This window comes from Brachyistius frenatus, unplaced genomic scaffold (genome assembly GCF_029030835.1).
Source record: "Brachyistius frenatus isolate BFR_SWC_R1_liver_20210118 unplaced genomic scaffold, ASM2903083v1 Contig_47, whole genome shotgun sequence".
In the NCBI taxonomy this organism is placed as follows: domain Eukaryota; kingdom Metazoa; phylum Chordata; class Actinopteri; family Embiotocidae; genus Brachyistius; species Brachyistius frenatus.
In genome coordinates, this window is record NW_027210646.1 from 1,748,748 (window position 1) to 1,763,778 (window position 15,031).

At 44.7% G+C, this 15,031-nt stretch overlaps 1 protein-coding gene across 5 annotated transcripts; it reads right to left on the bottom strand.

Moving 5' to 3' along the window:
* Window positions 1-71: 71 nt before the first annotated feature.
* Window positions 72-14,819, bottom strand: spata13 (spermatogenesis associated 13). 5 transcript variants are annotated; one of them, XM_069703656.1, is made up of 13 exons: window positions 14,414-14,819; window positions 7,558-9,084; window positions 5,431-5,892; window positions 4,755-4,899; window positions 4,408-4,535; window positions 3,947-4,126; window positions 3,117-3,296; window positions 2,659-2,838; window positions 2,289-2,521; window positions 1,631-1,760; window positions 1,113-1,488; window positions 884-958; window positions 72-774 (listed from the first exon to the last, which is right to left on the bottom strand). In XM_069703656.1, exons 1-13 carry the CDS (start codon window positions 14,420-14,422, stop codon window positions 593-595), a joined length of 3,807 nt encoding a protein of 1,268 aa, XP_069559757.1. In that variant the 5' UTR covers window positions 14,423-14,819; the 3' UTR covers window positions 72-592. The 5 variants fall into 5 exon arrangements, with proteins under 5 accessions (XP_069559757.1, XP_069559758.1, XP_069559756.1 ...); XM_069703657.1 differs by lacking the exon at window positions 14,414-14,819 and adding an exon at window positions 11,713-11,846; XM_069703655.1 differs by lacking the exon at window positions 14,414-14,819 and adding an exon at window positions 11,629-11,710.
* Window positions 14,820-15,031: the final 212 nt, after the last annotated feature.

The window sequence follows — 15,031 nt, forward strand, 5'->3', positions numbered from 1 at the left end:
TAATCAAGAGAAACAAACAAGATGCCGCTGCATAAGCAAACAGACTTATCTTAAAGCGACAACATTCGAGGTGTATTTGTACAAGAGTTTTATTTACAGTGTTAACAGGGGAGGTTGAACGTGTACATTATTCATCCTCTGGCTGTTGTGTGCTCAGAGTTGCAAGACTGGTAGCAAAAAAGGGTCCAGCCTTGGTGAAATAAACTAAAACCATGTTTGTCAATGTAAAAGCGGAATATACATCGTTGTCATAATTACTTTTTTTTTTAAAAATCCTTCAAGTGGAGTTAATATGACAAAAGAATGGGCGTTTTTTTGAGCGAGCAGCATCTTTAACATGTGGACAGTATTTTAACACTTTTGTCGTGCCCTCTCCAAGTTGTAGGCACTGAGTTTCAACATGCAACAAAAACAAACACATTATGAACGATACATGAGGCACAAAAACAAAACTCGATGGTACATTCACAGGGAAGAAAACACAGGCAAAAAAAATAAAGTGTTCTTTGAGACTTCAGGACGGTTTAGGTATGCTCTGAACATGCAGAGAGAGAAAAACAAAAAACAAAACAAAGAATGAGGAAGCGGAGCCTCATTTCCTGAAGAAGGCGTTGCGGGTGATGTTGTACAACAGGTGATAAGGCTTTCGTTTTGGGGGTTCGGCCAGTGAAAAGACCTGCTGCTGTGGCACACTGGTTGGAATGGTGATGTGACGCTGGTGCAGTGGGTGAAGGTTTTGGTGGTGTGGTGGGACAGAACCAGAGTAACCAATGGCTAAAAGGTGAAAGCAAAACAAACAAACAAACAAAAAATCAAAAACACAAGTGAGTAAATTAAAACAAAAATTAAGTGCAGCTTAACACCATTTTAACAAAATCCTTACTTTTGATCTTCCCATGTTTGGCTCTTCTGGCATTAACAATGGCCTGTTTTCTTTGCTCTTCACTGATATCCATTCCTGCCAAGAGACACGCACAGATACACCTTCAGCTCAAAGTATTTTCTTCCACCCACTTTTCTACAACAATGTTTTTACCCTGTTCATCTTTTATTTGACATCTGTCCACAGTAGCTGTTTGTATTCAGAGTGAAAGGAATTCAGGCCTACTCACCCATCTCCTGGTCCTCCTTGACTCTGTGCCTCTCCTTGGCAAAAGCTTGCAACCACCTCTGCTTGTCCTGGGCCTTCCTGCAGCACAGCACACACACAAACTCCAGAGTGGAGGCGTGGCGCAGGCGCAGTGCATTCCTCAGGGTGAGGCCCAGGTCTGGGTCCCGCCCGTCGGCCACGTCCAGCACCTCGGTCTGGTCCATATTCAGCCGTCCACGGTAGTGGAGTAGGTCTCTGCGGAGGACGTCTTTTTTGCAATAGACCAGCTGGTGGTCAAACAGGAAGAAGCCACGCTGTTGCATTTTGCCTTGGCGGACAATACGAGTCAGCTCTCCGGAGTGGATCAGCTCCGAGCTTTGCTCCAACACATCAGGCCCCTGCAACAACATGTTTACGAAGACACAGTCAGAAGATACATACAACGGACATCCACATCTGTTTTTATGTGCGGGTGGCAAAATATACCTAAAATGAACAAGCAGAATTAAAACTAATGGACAGATTAGTAGTCCTCCTCACCTCCCAGTGCAAAATGGAGACCTGCCAGTGAGCGATGGTGTCGATGCTCTCCAGACGTCTCTTACTCTCATTTATCAGACTGGCCACATTCTTCATGGCCTCGTATGCCTTACTCACTCCGCTGTAGTCACTGCATTAAATCAGAGATGCAGCAGTGAGCGCAGGGCCCACAGACATAAAATTGATGAATATTTTCATTTACAGTAGCACATGACTTCCATCTCAATTATGGAAATAAGTCATCTAACCACTGTGACAGACACAATTTTTCTAATCAAGGAGAAATGGTTCTAAACATTATTCATATCCCTGTAACTTCATAAGTGATAATGAATGAAAAGACCATTGAGGGTAAATGAAATGATTTGTAACAGCTGAAGTATTGCAGCCGTGTGCTCATAGCTTTCATTATTATGTGCAAAATAATGTTTCACAGCTGCACGGCCTCAGTGTATCTTCAGTATGCAGTGTGGCAAAATATGTATTTGTTGTAGAGTCAACACTGAAGAAACTTGCTTATGACCCAGACAGTTTATACTATGTTATACATGGGGAGGATGAAATAAGGTGTACAAACAGATATAAAGATGCTCAAAACGTAAACTAATGCAGGTAGTAGAAGACTGATCAAAATAGTTCTGAATTTTCCAAGGAGTACCTGTGGTCTTTGGGGGTGTACTTGAGCAGCTCCCCCAGTTGCAGGGGGTATTTGCAGATCTTCTGGACCGGTGTGAGTAAGAAACCAGCAATAGAAATGTCAATCATCTGTTGGAGGAGCCGGCAAGCCTCAAAGAAATGTTTATATCTCCCAGACTTCATGAGGCGGTGCAGCTCAGCACAGGCTGCTGGGTGAGTGTTACAGTACTCAGAGTAGATAGAGAAACCGTCGCCCTTTGGAGGGAAAAAAAAAAGAAAAAAGAAAAGGAACATTCATTCAAAGCTACTCAGTCAGTGACAATAATTCTGGTAAATACACGAGTCACGCAGGGATTGAGTGAACTGTGGAGGATGATATGCGTGGCCACTACCTGCAGGAGAAAGCAGGAGCCTATTTCACTGAGATGCGGTTGGTCTTTGTTGTACTTCTTCTCCAGGTCTCTGAGGAACTGCCTCTGAAACCTGTAGATGTCTTCAATGTTGCTGAAGATGGTTTTCAGCTGTAGCTCCGTGAACATGTCTGGGTGTTTCCGGCACTGACGGATGTAACCCTGAAACGTCCACAAAACCAGGATATTGACACTGACAGAGGACAGGGAAACAGTCCCACTACTGGCCGACAGGTGGTGCTGGAGGGTGGAGTTAAACATCACAAGATAACATGACTATTTCATCTTATGTCACTTTTGGAAAACAAGGATACTACAAACATTTGACATTTATTGGAATGTAGTTCTGCTTCAGAGATCACTCCTCTGTAGATCAAATAAATATCTCAAATGAGCCGCAGCTCCAGACTGAAATGGCTTAATCCGACTGAAGTCCATACCTCACAGATGTCTTTCAGGTGTTTGATGTAGATACGTTCGGTGTTCATGATTTCCTGAATCACATTGGTTCTCATCTGCTCCCTGTGCTGGCTGCTGTGTGTGTCCCTGGGAGCTGGATCTTCCTGGTCCGCTACACTCTCCACACTTTCAGCACTGGAGTCCTCCTGGTTCACACGTACCTGAAACAGATCCACGGCAAACACAGCGGGACCTCCTGAGCAGCATTCAGATCATAAATAAGTCTGTTTTGTAAGTAACCAACTTTAACTCGAGATTAGTTTTACAAAACATATTTCAACCAATCATCTTTTATTTTACATACAAAATTATCACACAAATATGGTTCTTCACGTTTTTGCGATTTAAAAAAAAAAAAAAAATTCAAAGCAAATGGTCAGCAGATTCAAAGAAAACAATATAATTACAGAAGAAATAACAAGAACTACTTGCACAACAAAAGAAAAACAAGTTTTTTGTGTTTAAGTAGCTCTTGTAAGATGATCTCTACATCACTATGGCAACAAGGCACGCAAGTTTAACCAGCTCCTGTTCGACAACATTGATTCAGCTAGGAGCGATTACACAGCAGACGCCCATCTGCCAATCAAATGACCTCACCATGGTTACCACGGCTTGCCTAATTAAGACTCATCTGTCAATCAGCTCAAGTCACTACAGAAACCTGTTGGACCTCTGAACATTGAACCCATCCCACCCACCATTCAGAGGGCTGCTGAGGTTTGTTCGGAGCTAAGCTAGTTTACCAGTTTTTCTTGTGCTGCTGGAGAGCAAACATGCATCGGACACACAGGTCAGGAAGTCCACTTACTCTCACAAAGCTGGAGGGGAACCAGGCCTCCCTGTCAGCCCCTCTGCCCCACCACCAGTCATTATGGGAGGCATCCAGGACACGGATAACATCTCCAGCCTTGAAGGCTAGCTCCTGCTCCTCCATGGTCACATGGTCCCAGAGAGATTCAGCAAACACCGTGTGGCCGCAGCTTATCCACTGAGCAGCACACACACACACAGACAAGATGAAGATACAATTACATGAAGGCTAAGCCCATGTCCAACATGTAAGATTATGTCTAAACTTGGGGACACTGCAGTGGTTTATGCAGAACTGCAGCCAAACATCTTGGAAATGCACACGCACAAAAATATTTTGACACGGCTGTTCATGAGGCAGGCGAATCGCAACAGAAACGTTGCATCGTAGATTGGATGCACATTTTTGGAGATGTCAGCAGGCGTTGCAATGTGACCGTGGTCCCTCCTCAGGCTCACCTCAACGAGCAGAGAGAGCTCCACCCCTGGCTGGAGGTATGGCGTGACATCAGGGAGCTCATCAAAGCTTCCCTCCTCCTCCTCACTCACGCTGTCATCAAGGGTTGCTGAGCACTCAGACACACCATCTGCAACATGTGTGCAGAGATTATGAAACTGTATGGCGCTGGAAACTCTCTGAAAAGACATAAATAATGTGGAAAACAAGCCGCAGATGCAGGCACAGCCACACCTGGCTCCGTATCAACATTTTCCTCCAACACGCTTATTGACATTCCTCCACTCCAGCTTTCCCACAGACTCAAATTTGCGATCTCCTGTCACACACAAACAACCTCGGTTCTCACCGCTGAGCACTCTGTGCAGTTTGCGCCTCCCTACGCGATCCAGTCCGATGGGGGTGCTCTGGGAAAAGGTGGAGGGACGAAACCTGGCAGACACTCCTCTGTAGGGGGGCACCTGGTGGGAGGGGATTGGTGGTCGCGACAAAGGCTACAGAGAGGACAAGAGGAAAAAAAACAAATCATGATGAGCTTACTTTCTCTGGCTTTCATCACTTATCAGATGAATCAGTGTCACGCAGACACAAAAAGACCCTCGGGCCTCTTGACAATCGACATTCGTTGATACAATTAGGATCTGCTTTGCATTTTCCCCTGAGTTTCTGTAAGTTCTAATGTTTCTTTAATTTTCTTTTTGCTGCAAGAAAAAAATATTTAGTGGAGACATAAAAACAAATTCTTATCTATAGACTGACTTTGCTGAGGATGGAAGATTTAAAAGCTTATTTTACATAGCTATACAGGATGTTTTTTTTTTTTTTTTAACACGCAGTTAAATAGAGATGTGTTTTGAGTCCCAATACACCACATTTAACCAGGAAAATAATAATGTAGATGTGTTCATTTACTGCTTTTCTTTATGGCTGGAAAATGTAAGGACCATCCTATATATTTTAAACTCCTGCAGCCAACACAACACTTAAATGTTTGAAGACAATACATTTAGTGGGTAAAAGCTTACAGAAGGAAGGCAGTCCTCCTTCAACTCCGCATCGGGAGGGAAAACATCCACAGCTCCTATCACTGAGATGGGCCGCTGTCTCCTGGCCTCAATGTCCCCGTTCAGGTCGCAGTTTTCAGGGTCTTCTCCGTTCCCACCCACTTCATTACCACTGCAGTCTTCATGCCACAGTGCATTTGCCGTCCTTTCTTCTGTATGCAGCTCTGACGCTTCCTCTGGGATGGACTGCTTCCTGGAAATCAGCTGCCCGTAGTCAGAGGTGGGCCGAGGTCTCGGGCGCCCGCTCCTTCGTCTGGGCTTGACGGATGTTTCTGAGGAAACCGAGGCTGCATCGGCGGGTGATGTGGGCGATGTGGGTGATGACGAGAGGCATGTTGGGGAGACAGGAGGCAGCGTGCTGTTGGTTGTTGAAGAGGCTTCCTCTGTTTGGAGAAGTGCTTCTTGTACTCGGTCTGGTGACACCTGGGAAACAAAGGAAAACGTTCAGAACTGAACAAGGGCAATGATATTGACTTTCCCCTGATCAGTAACCTGCAAAGTACAGAGATGTAGAACAGAATTAATGTCTGCTAGCAGGAGCTTCTGTTAATCAAGAAACAGAGCAAAATGGTGCTGCAACTCAGAAAAGTTAAGAAACAACAGTCTTGAGTGAATCTCAAGCAGAACTCCAGAAACAAGTGCAAAACTATTTCCAAGAACTTTATCCGGATTGTCGGAGAAACTTCCTAATCATGTGAAAGCATTCTCGTTCACACAGCGACTGGCTCCACATCCTGAAAACAATCAACCACACTGCTTACCAAGCTCAAACAAAAAACTGCAACAGAAATTGCACAAATATTCCACAATTAAATGTTATCGCGCTGTATGTATGTCAGCAGGTATAACGTGCAGTCAAATATTGGCTAATGGTTTCTCACTTAAAAATGACTGCTCTGCGTCTTTTAGTCAGACAGCGAATCCAAACCTCACCTCTTGCTTGTCTCGATCTGGGTCCGGACCCCGGCATATACACTGGAAAGGAACGCAGTGGACTAGTACCATCTTGAAACGCACACAAACACAGACGGGCCTTCAGTCCCAAGGCCAAGTCCCTAAATGTTTTTGAGGCCAGTAAAAGCCTCTTGATTTTTAAAACAAACAAATCTGTCTTCCCTGTTCATCTTTAAAGAGAAAATCCAACTCTGAGACCGAAACACATTTGACTAAAATTACTTGTTAATCGCCCCGTCTACTTGGTGGTGCCATTAGCTGTCCTGGGCCCAGTGTTCATGGTGCTGGACTTTGATCCAATAGGCTGTAGAAGGAAGGGGGAGAAGTGAGGGCTGTACTCAGTCAGAGCCTCATGCCCTCCCACAGCAACAGGACTCCAGAGCGGTTTTGCGCAAGGGCCACTAATCATAAACAAAGCCTAATCATTAACTCCCTCTGCTCCTTCAGTCTGCAGGGTAGCACTAAACAGCTGGCTTCAGCATGTGACTCTGCCACAGCAGAAGTCAGAAATCAATAACAACTCAAAAGGTCTGAATATGCCTTTATACATATTTTACACTCAAATGGACTTTGGACCACATACAGTGCAGATTTTTAGCATACGTGCACCGTACTGACAAGAATCACATCAACACAAGCACTTATCTCAGTAGGTTAGAATCACGCCAGATTCAAAGATCACTTCAAACTCAGAGGGGTGATATTTCACTTCCTAAGACAAGGGTCAATACCACTCAACTGAAGGACTGACATCCATTAAGGATCACGCCGAGCCGCATGATAAGAGACTCAATCTTTTCTCAGTCTGTCAGAGCTTCCTTCCTTTTAGAAACTTAGCAGGCATCCTAATGATTTCTGATCCCATGCCTCTATGTGCATTGATAAAGGGCGCTAATGGTGTGATAGTGTGACATCTGTTGCAGCTTTGTTGTCTTTTAATGGTAGTACATTTATCAATATCCAAGTGAAAAGCTGTGTAATCAAGCAGGGCAGCTTCATAAAGATCATCCAACCTTGATGGCATTATTGTTTGGTGGTGTATGGAAAATAGCTGAAAAGATAAATATCCAAGAAATTGAAAGGTTTGCAGATCACTCATCTTTATGCACACGATTTGCCGACTTGTAGTCTCACCTCGTTTGGCAGCGAGTTGCCCTCCATCTGTTCTTGGTGTTGTGAAAGCTCTCTTTGGCTGAGTGGGGATGAATCACATTCTACCATTTCTGGATTACGAGTTATTGTGGCTGCAGCCAGCGACTCATACGGAGCACAGACACCATGTGGAATCTGCTCTGTTGTCTCTGGGGGCTCCAGGGAAAAGGGGCTGACGTCGTATTCAGGCTGGTGACGAACAAGAAGACTGTGTTCGACCTGGGCCGTGACCATGGACGGCCGGCGCTGTCGCTCATTGCTTTGCAGGCAGGGCACACGGCGCGAGTAGTCGTCATGGAGACGGGTCAAGGGTGAAATGGGAGATGGAGAGGTGGGACTGGGAGAGGGACTTTGCCTGCGTCGGACTGTTAGGTCAGTCATGCTGCCAACTAGCTTCAGCATCGGCCCCTTGGTCTTCACCGGGCTCTTCCTGCGGTCCCTGAGGTCCACTGAGGAGGCGCTGGCAGTCCTTTGGATGTTTGGTGTCCAGTTTGATGTACTAGTACTCTGGGAGTCTTCCAGTGGGGAAGAAGGACCTGGGGATGGGGTTTTACGTCTAAAAGGTGCCTTAAATACATGAAGATTCTCTGCACTTTTGCTCAGTCGGCTCAGCACCTTCACATTTGTGTTCTCCGTTTCGACATTGACCTGACATGTCGGATGTGGTTTCTGTGCGGTATCTGCTGCTGCGTTTGCGTTTCTTCCTACTGGCCTCCCCTTCCCCGTGTCAAATAAAGAGATTCGTCCTGCTCCATATGCTCTCCTGATACTCCTGGAGAATCGTGAGTTGCGAGTGAGACTGTCGCCATCATTTTCCTCATCATCGTAGTCCTCAATATCTGAGCCATACTGGCACATCACAGTCGAATTTTGGCCTGTAAAATTTCCATTAGACACACTATGTCCTTCTGCAACCTTTAAATAATTTTCTCTATCAGCAAGACCAGGGTCAGTATTGTTCACAACAGTGCCATTATCCATTTCCTGATTAGATAACGGGACATGGTCTCCATCATGCATTGCTGCCCCTCTACTCTGAATACCCTGAAGCACAGATGACCGTAGCTTCTTGAAAGAGTCCACGACACCCAACCCTGAAAGTCCTGACCATGACTGGGGGCTGCTGTTGCCGTCGGTGCCGTGTGCCGAGGTTGAACTGTTGGCGGCTGTACTGTGGGCGGGGAGCGGGCCCTTCCTTGAGTTCGAAAAAAGCTTCATAATTCTTGAGGAGTAAGGTTTTACTTCAGGTTGACCAATGACAGGGTTGGACCAGGCGGAGGAGTTGATGCCATTCAGTCTGCTCTCATCCGAGTGAGGACCAGCGCTCATCGGCTGGATCTGGGCACCACATCCAGACAGCAGATATGGGACTGAACTTCTGTCAGCATGGCTCTGGAATGGATAGATGTCACTGAGGGGCCTGCTCCGGATCAGTGGGTCAACTTTTGAGCTGTGGAGGCACGGCAGAGGGTCTTCGCTTGTGGACAAGATCCTGTCCGTTTGTTCTGCCTGCGAAACAAACAGATCTTAGTTACAGGCCTTTTGCATGTTGCATTATAGAAAATGGAACGGTCCTATTCATAGGTTGCCATGAAGACTAAAAAGTAATTGCTGAGCAGAACATTAGTATGAAAAAGGCATTAAGTATGCTTAATTGGATGGGAGCGTGAAAATGAACTATGGTGTGTTGACAGTACAGTGTCCTCCGAGTTTGTGTGCAAAAACTGAAGAACGGAGGGAAGACACAGGGAACCACAGAAAAACATAAAGACGTATATCCCGCAGTGAACACAGGGTCCAGAGGAGTGAGACATTTTACTGAGAACACTACATGTATTTGTCCTTGGTGCTGTATTTCAATGTCCAAGGAGAGCTGAGGCCCAGGTCGGGGTGATGGTGGAGCTATGTTCAGCTCTATGCGTATGTGTGTGTGTGTGTGTGTGTGTGTGTGTGTGTGTGTGTGTGTGTGTGCGTGCGTGCGTGCGTGCGTGCGTGCGTGTGTGTGTGTGTGTGTGATTGAGGGCAGTGGCTAATGCAGCTAAGGCTTTGAAGTGGGGCTTTGTGAGCGTGACTAAGCAATGAAACTTGCTAATCCATTGTGATTAATGCAATAAATTGCCCAGTTTTCTCCATTATTACGTCGAAGATGACGTGATGGGGAGGGAGGAGAGGGTTAGGTGATCTTCAAATCAGTGACAGTACTAACTCATTACGCAGCATAGTTCCTCTATAGTTGGCAACTGATTGATTTTTTTTGTTGTTGTTTAAAACAAATACTTTTTTTTCCCCATTTTCTTTTAATTTATCCACTTTCTTTTTATTTCTATTTTCCCACACGTTTCAGACATACAAAGTAATAACATCTCTATAGCAACCTTTGCTGTATTAACATGCCAGCTTCCATATACATTTCACTACGTAAGGCCTGTGGATCAAGAGAAGCAAGAACAGTTCCACTCGGAGGTCTTTTCCAGAATAGTTGTCTAAATATGACCCAATCCTCCTGTCTCTGCTATAAGGAACTAGCATAACACACAGTTATGATATTCATGTCACGGTGTAAAACAAGACAAATGTTAAATTACCATTAAATAATTTTTCTGGATTATCATTAGATTCACAGTAACACTTTAACACCCGCATCCCCAATGTCAGCAGAATGGAAGCACAAGTTGTTTATCAAAAAGACTATGTAGTTGTAAGCAGATATAGGTCGAATTTTAAGTAATTCACAATTTCACAATTAATGCTCCTCCTTTATATGATTGTGCAGATAATGAATTGTCCTTCCTTATCTATTCGTATAACAACATCCAGGTATGGCTTCACAGGAGTTAAAGTTGTTGATATTTGCAATTGGCCTTTATTTTTTGACCGTTTTACATCTGTTGCAGATAAACTATCTTAACAATATTAGCAATATTATTTAGGTATTGAACTAAAAAAAGATATTGTGATTTTGTCAGCGTCACTCAGCCCTACCACTGACTGACGACAGTCTTTTTACGGACTGAAGGAAGCATCGCCTCCAGTTCTGACTGCGTGCACATGCAAGGAGTCGCAGGGATCCTGGAACATGTTCAGCAGCAGATGAGCTTTCGTAGCCGATCTCTCTGTGGAATCTGCTGTCACTTCACCAGCCTGCTCCATCACGCTGAACACTTATGTAAACAGAGCCACCGCTGCCAAGCACCACTGCTGACAGACAGTAAACACCCCTCCCGAACAATGTGCTGCTTTCAAAGCTATGCTGAATTGTCTTCTTGTACTTTGTCCTCCTCGGCCACGGAGGAATCACGTTGGGGATCAACTGGGAAAAATAACCAGGATCAATTATCCCATCTACTTTCCGAGAAGAAAGATGGGAGATAGGGAAAGGACGTCTGTAGTTTATTTTTGTTTTGAACACTCACACCATACTATCAGACTTTCTACCAGCTGTCCTATCTTTCAGTACCTTCATGCCTTCTCCCTGCAGTAAGCGCCAACTGGCCTGTGACAGTTGGCAGCACTGTTGGCAGCACTGTTAGTCAGAAACAAGCTGACACAGGTGGCCACCGTTTCACAAGATGACAACACAGACTTTAAACGTCAACAGTGAACGTGAAATATGCTTTCACATTCCAGTAATTCCACAGCATGTTTGATTCTGTCACTTTTAACTACAGCCTTTCAAAACTGGTGATACTTTTATGATTTTGTATTTTTAATCCAAACTGAATGCATCAATCTCAATGACAGCATTAGCCGTGATGTTAAACTAATCATTAACTGTGCATAAAATGTACTACTGTTTACTTAAAGCAAAATTCACAGAATATAATATAACACACACACACACACACACACACACACACACACACACACACACACACACACACACACACACACATAGTCACATAGGAACATGGTCAATGAAAAGGAACAGACATGCAAAACATCCTTAATTTTTTTTCCCAACTATCTCAAAAGTAAAATTACAAATAATGGACTGTCAATAAAATATTCCGCTACAGCTGTGCACATTGCAACAACCAGACCAATAGTACTTACGCATATGTTAGTGTCACGCCTGTGAATGTACATCGCTTTTGCGATGTTAAACTTTCCTGTATAAAATTTGCTCTGCTTTCCTACCAGGATCACTGCTTGTCTCCGCCTTCCTATTGCTAATCTGTGGATGAGAGCGGCACACTGGGGCCCCGGTCCAGAGTTAATTAAGAGCTCAGGGAGGAGTATACCTCCCCAGCACACACACACACACACACACACACACACACACACACACTCTCTCTCTCTCTCTCTCTCTCTCTCTCTCAAACTCTCACACACACTCTCACACACACACACACACACTCTCTCTCTCTCTCACACACTCTCTCTCTCTCTCTCTCTCTCTCTCTCTCTCTCACACACACACACACACACACACACACACACACACACACACACACACACACACACACACACACACACACACACACACACACACACACACACACCAGCTGGAGCCAGTACTTCGGATTAGACTCCCAGAGACAAGGATGAACACTCATCCAGACACATAAACATGTATACATCTGCCAAAAGCAAAAGTGCTCTTCAAAAACATGTGCAAAAATAGCATCCTTACATATAGTGCAGAGCCAGCCGGCGTCCATGTGCATGTGTGCCAGTGCATCTCATGCGTGTGTGTGCACAGAGCAGGAGTAAAGCATTTAAATGTTTGACTCTATTCCTGTTTGGCTAGAAAACCCGGGCAGGCAGTTATGCAAGGAGTCATGAATGTATAGTGACAAGTGACCTTTTGCACCTCTGCTGAGGTATGTCCTGCCTGAGGATAAGATAAAAGTAATTTAGACAAAATCAACTGAGACCTCAATTTAAAAACTACCAGACAGACAGCATCAAGGGATAGTTTGACTTTTACATTTTCATTCTCCAGCTTAACTCTGAGACAGACACAACCACCCTGGAGCGACACTACCATTCCTTTGTAAGCTGTCACTTTACGGGTGTTTTATTTTTCACAACGATTGAAAGCTGCAAGGAGGACAGTCCTTTCTGGGATGTCTTAACACAACACCGCACCGCGTTTTAAAAAACAGGTTGGTTGATCAGCTAAATCAGTGGTGTAACGAGGGTTTAGTGAAACTTAAGCTGAACATATGTTGGGTAAAAGAAGAAAAGTTTGCTGTATTTTGTCTTCGAACTGTATCATTTAAAATTTCTGTGTCTCACAAGAGTAAACAACACTTGACAGTATTCAGTATTTATATAGTTACATTTTTGCTATCTTGATGCCTGTTTCCAACCTCACAGCCTGTCTCTGTACGCAGAGATGAAAAGTGTTAGCAAGTAAACTCTGAAGTAAATCGACTATGTGCGGGAACAGTGTGTGGACGTGGTGGTGGTGTGTATAGCCTGTTGCTCTTCCATTCCACTAATAATCTGATTAGTGGAGCTTTACCAGTCCGTGTTTAAGACTGGTTTCATCTACACATGATAGACTAATCACAGTGATCACTCGAATATTCAGCACTGAGTGAGTGACACTCAAAGCGTGTAAACGGCCCACCAGGACTCGATCGCGAGGGGAAACTACGCCACTGTGCACTCCAATTTAAAAAGGAAATTGAGCGATTAAAGCCACAGTGTCTCACATTTTTTTTTGCCATTTCAAAACCACGTAGCAATCCAGTAATTTGTACTATTTTCATACCGTTTAAAAAAACCCGAATCTGGCAGGATTTTGAAATAGACATGGTGTCCTGTCGGGACCAGGTGAGCACACAAGCTCTGATTCCTGATTGGAGTCTCATATATGTCTATGACCTCGTTCCTCATTTTTGATCTGTCAGAAAGAAGGAGCAAGGGAGACGGTGACACCACGCCCCTTACTATAGAGCGTGGGAAGTACAGGTAGAGGCCAGGGAGTGTCACCACTCACACACAGGCAGCCACTTACTCACATGATCTGAGCTGAGGACTGTCATAGAGACAGACAACCAGAAATATAATACCACAGTGTACAAGGCTTAGCGAGGACAAAAAGCAACCGGGCCTCAATAGCCAACATTGTGTTACATGACAGCAGTACCACAACAACAAGAAGGCTCCTCCATCAGCAGTCAAAAAACAGAAATCTTCTCAAGGGGGAAAAGTACTGTAGAGCAAGTTCAATAACACGAAGACAAACTCCTGGCGTCACATGATACTGAATCACTACTGTGCCTGAAAGAGAAAGTAGCCTAGTGTCCAACTACAATGTAATCAAACAATGTGGTAATTTAGTCCTGTTGGAGTTTTGATACAATAAATCAGAGGACTCTGACCTGCAGAGGAGTATTAATCACTGCATGACCGATAGATGTTACCTTTAGCATAAAAGTCCATCTGAGGAGCCATGAAAAGAAGTTAATCATATTGAGAGCAAACTCCTACACGAAGTGCAGCTCAGCACTGATAAGACAGATCTGAAAACAAGGAACTATGAAAGGGGATTATAACGAGTGGGTTTCTGAGCTCAGAAACAACTCTGGGCCAAACTGCCTATTTATTTCTGCATTAATTAACTTTTCTTTGACCATAATGCTCTTTGTGGTTACTGGCCCTCAACCCCTCCTTCACCAGCTCCCTGCACAGTCTGGCGTCTCCCACATCACTATAACAACCACGGCTGCAATGCACTACAATAACCCCCCCCCCCCTCTGGTCCCATTTCAACCAACAACACAGGACCGCGATGCAATACTAATGTAAATAATGTAAAGGCATCATTTTATCACTTAAATAACACACACAGAGGTGTTAAATGAAGCTCCAAAAACGTCCTCACCCTGCTCATAGTCGCTGATGTTGTCCTCCTGGCCGGTTTTTTTTGTTGTTGTTGTTGTCTCACATCAACGGAGCAGCTGGTTTTTGGTATTTATCCATCGTGAATCAGACCGAGTTTCTCCGCTGCTTCGCACTCGCTGTCCTCTCGCAAAAAACATGTCGGACACACACACACACACACACACACAAAAAAAAAAAAAGCACGACAAGTGCGCCGCCTGCGCTGACTAGTCACCCCGCAGCATCATGACAGACAAATGGCTGGCTGGCTGACTTCTTGGGCTTAGCAACTCGAGCTAGCTCCACGGGCTCGTTGATAAACTTCTTCTAAATTGCGCAAGCTCTGCGATTTTCTACTTTTGCGTTAACGACCGCCCCAAAAAAAACAACCAACAACCCCGTCGGTTAGTCAAGTACGTACGAGATGAGTATTGAATCATGCGACGTGGATCTTGAGATCTCCGCTGGTGTTTCCAGTTAAAACAAGTCTTTCTTGGAGCATCATCGATGCACTTGTTGCAATGTTTGCAAAGGGGGGCGGGGCTTTGAGAGGTTACCATTGAGGTTACTGGTTGACCGCAGCGTGACCGTTCGCCTGACAGCCAATCATAATTCAGTA

Coding starts and splice junctions, on each gene's coding strand:
- spata13 (XM_069703655.1), bottom strand. CDS start 11,661: ATGTACATTCACAGGCGTGACACTAACATATGC. Junction 4,536..4,754: donor ACTGCACAGAGTGCTCAGCG/GTGAGAACCGAG, acceptor CACATGTTGCAG/ATGGTGTGTCTGAGTGCTCA. Junction 2,839..3,116: donor ACCTGAAAGACATCTGTGAG/GTATGGACTTCA, acceptor TGGACGTTTCAG/GGTTACATCCGTCAGTGCCG.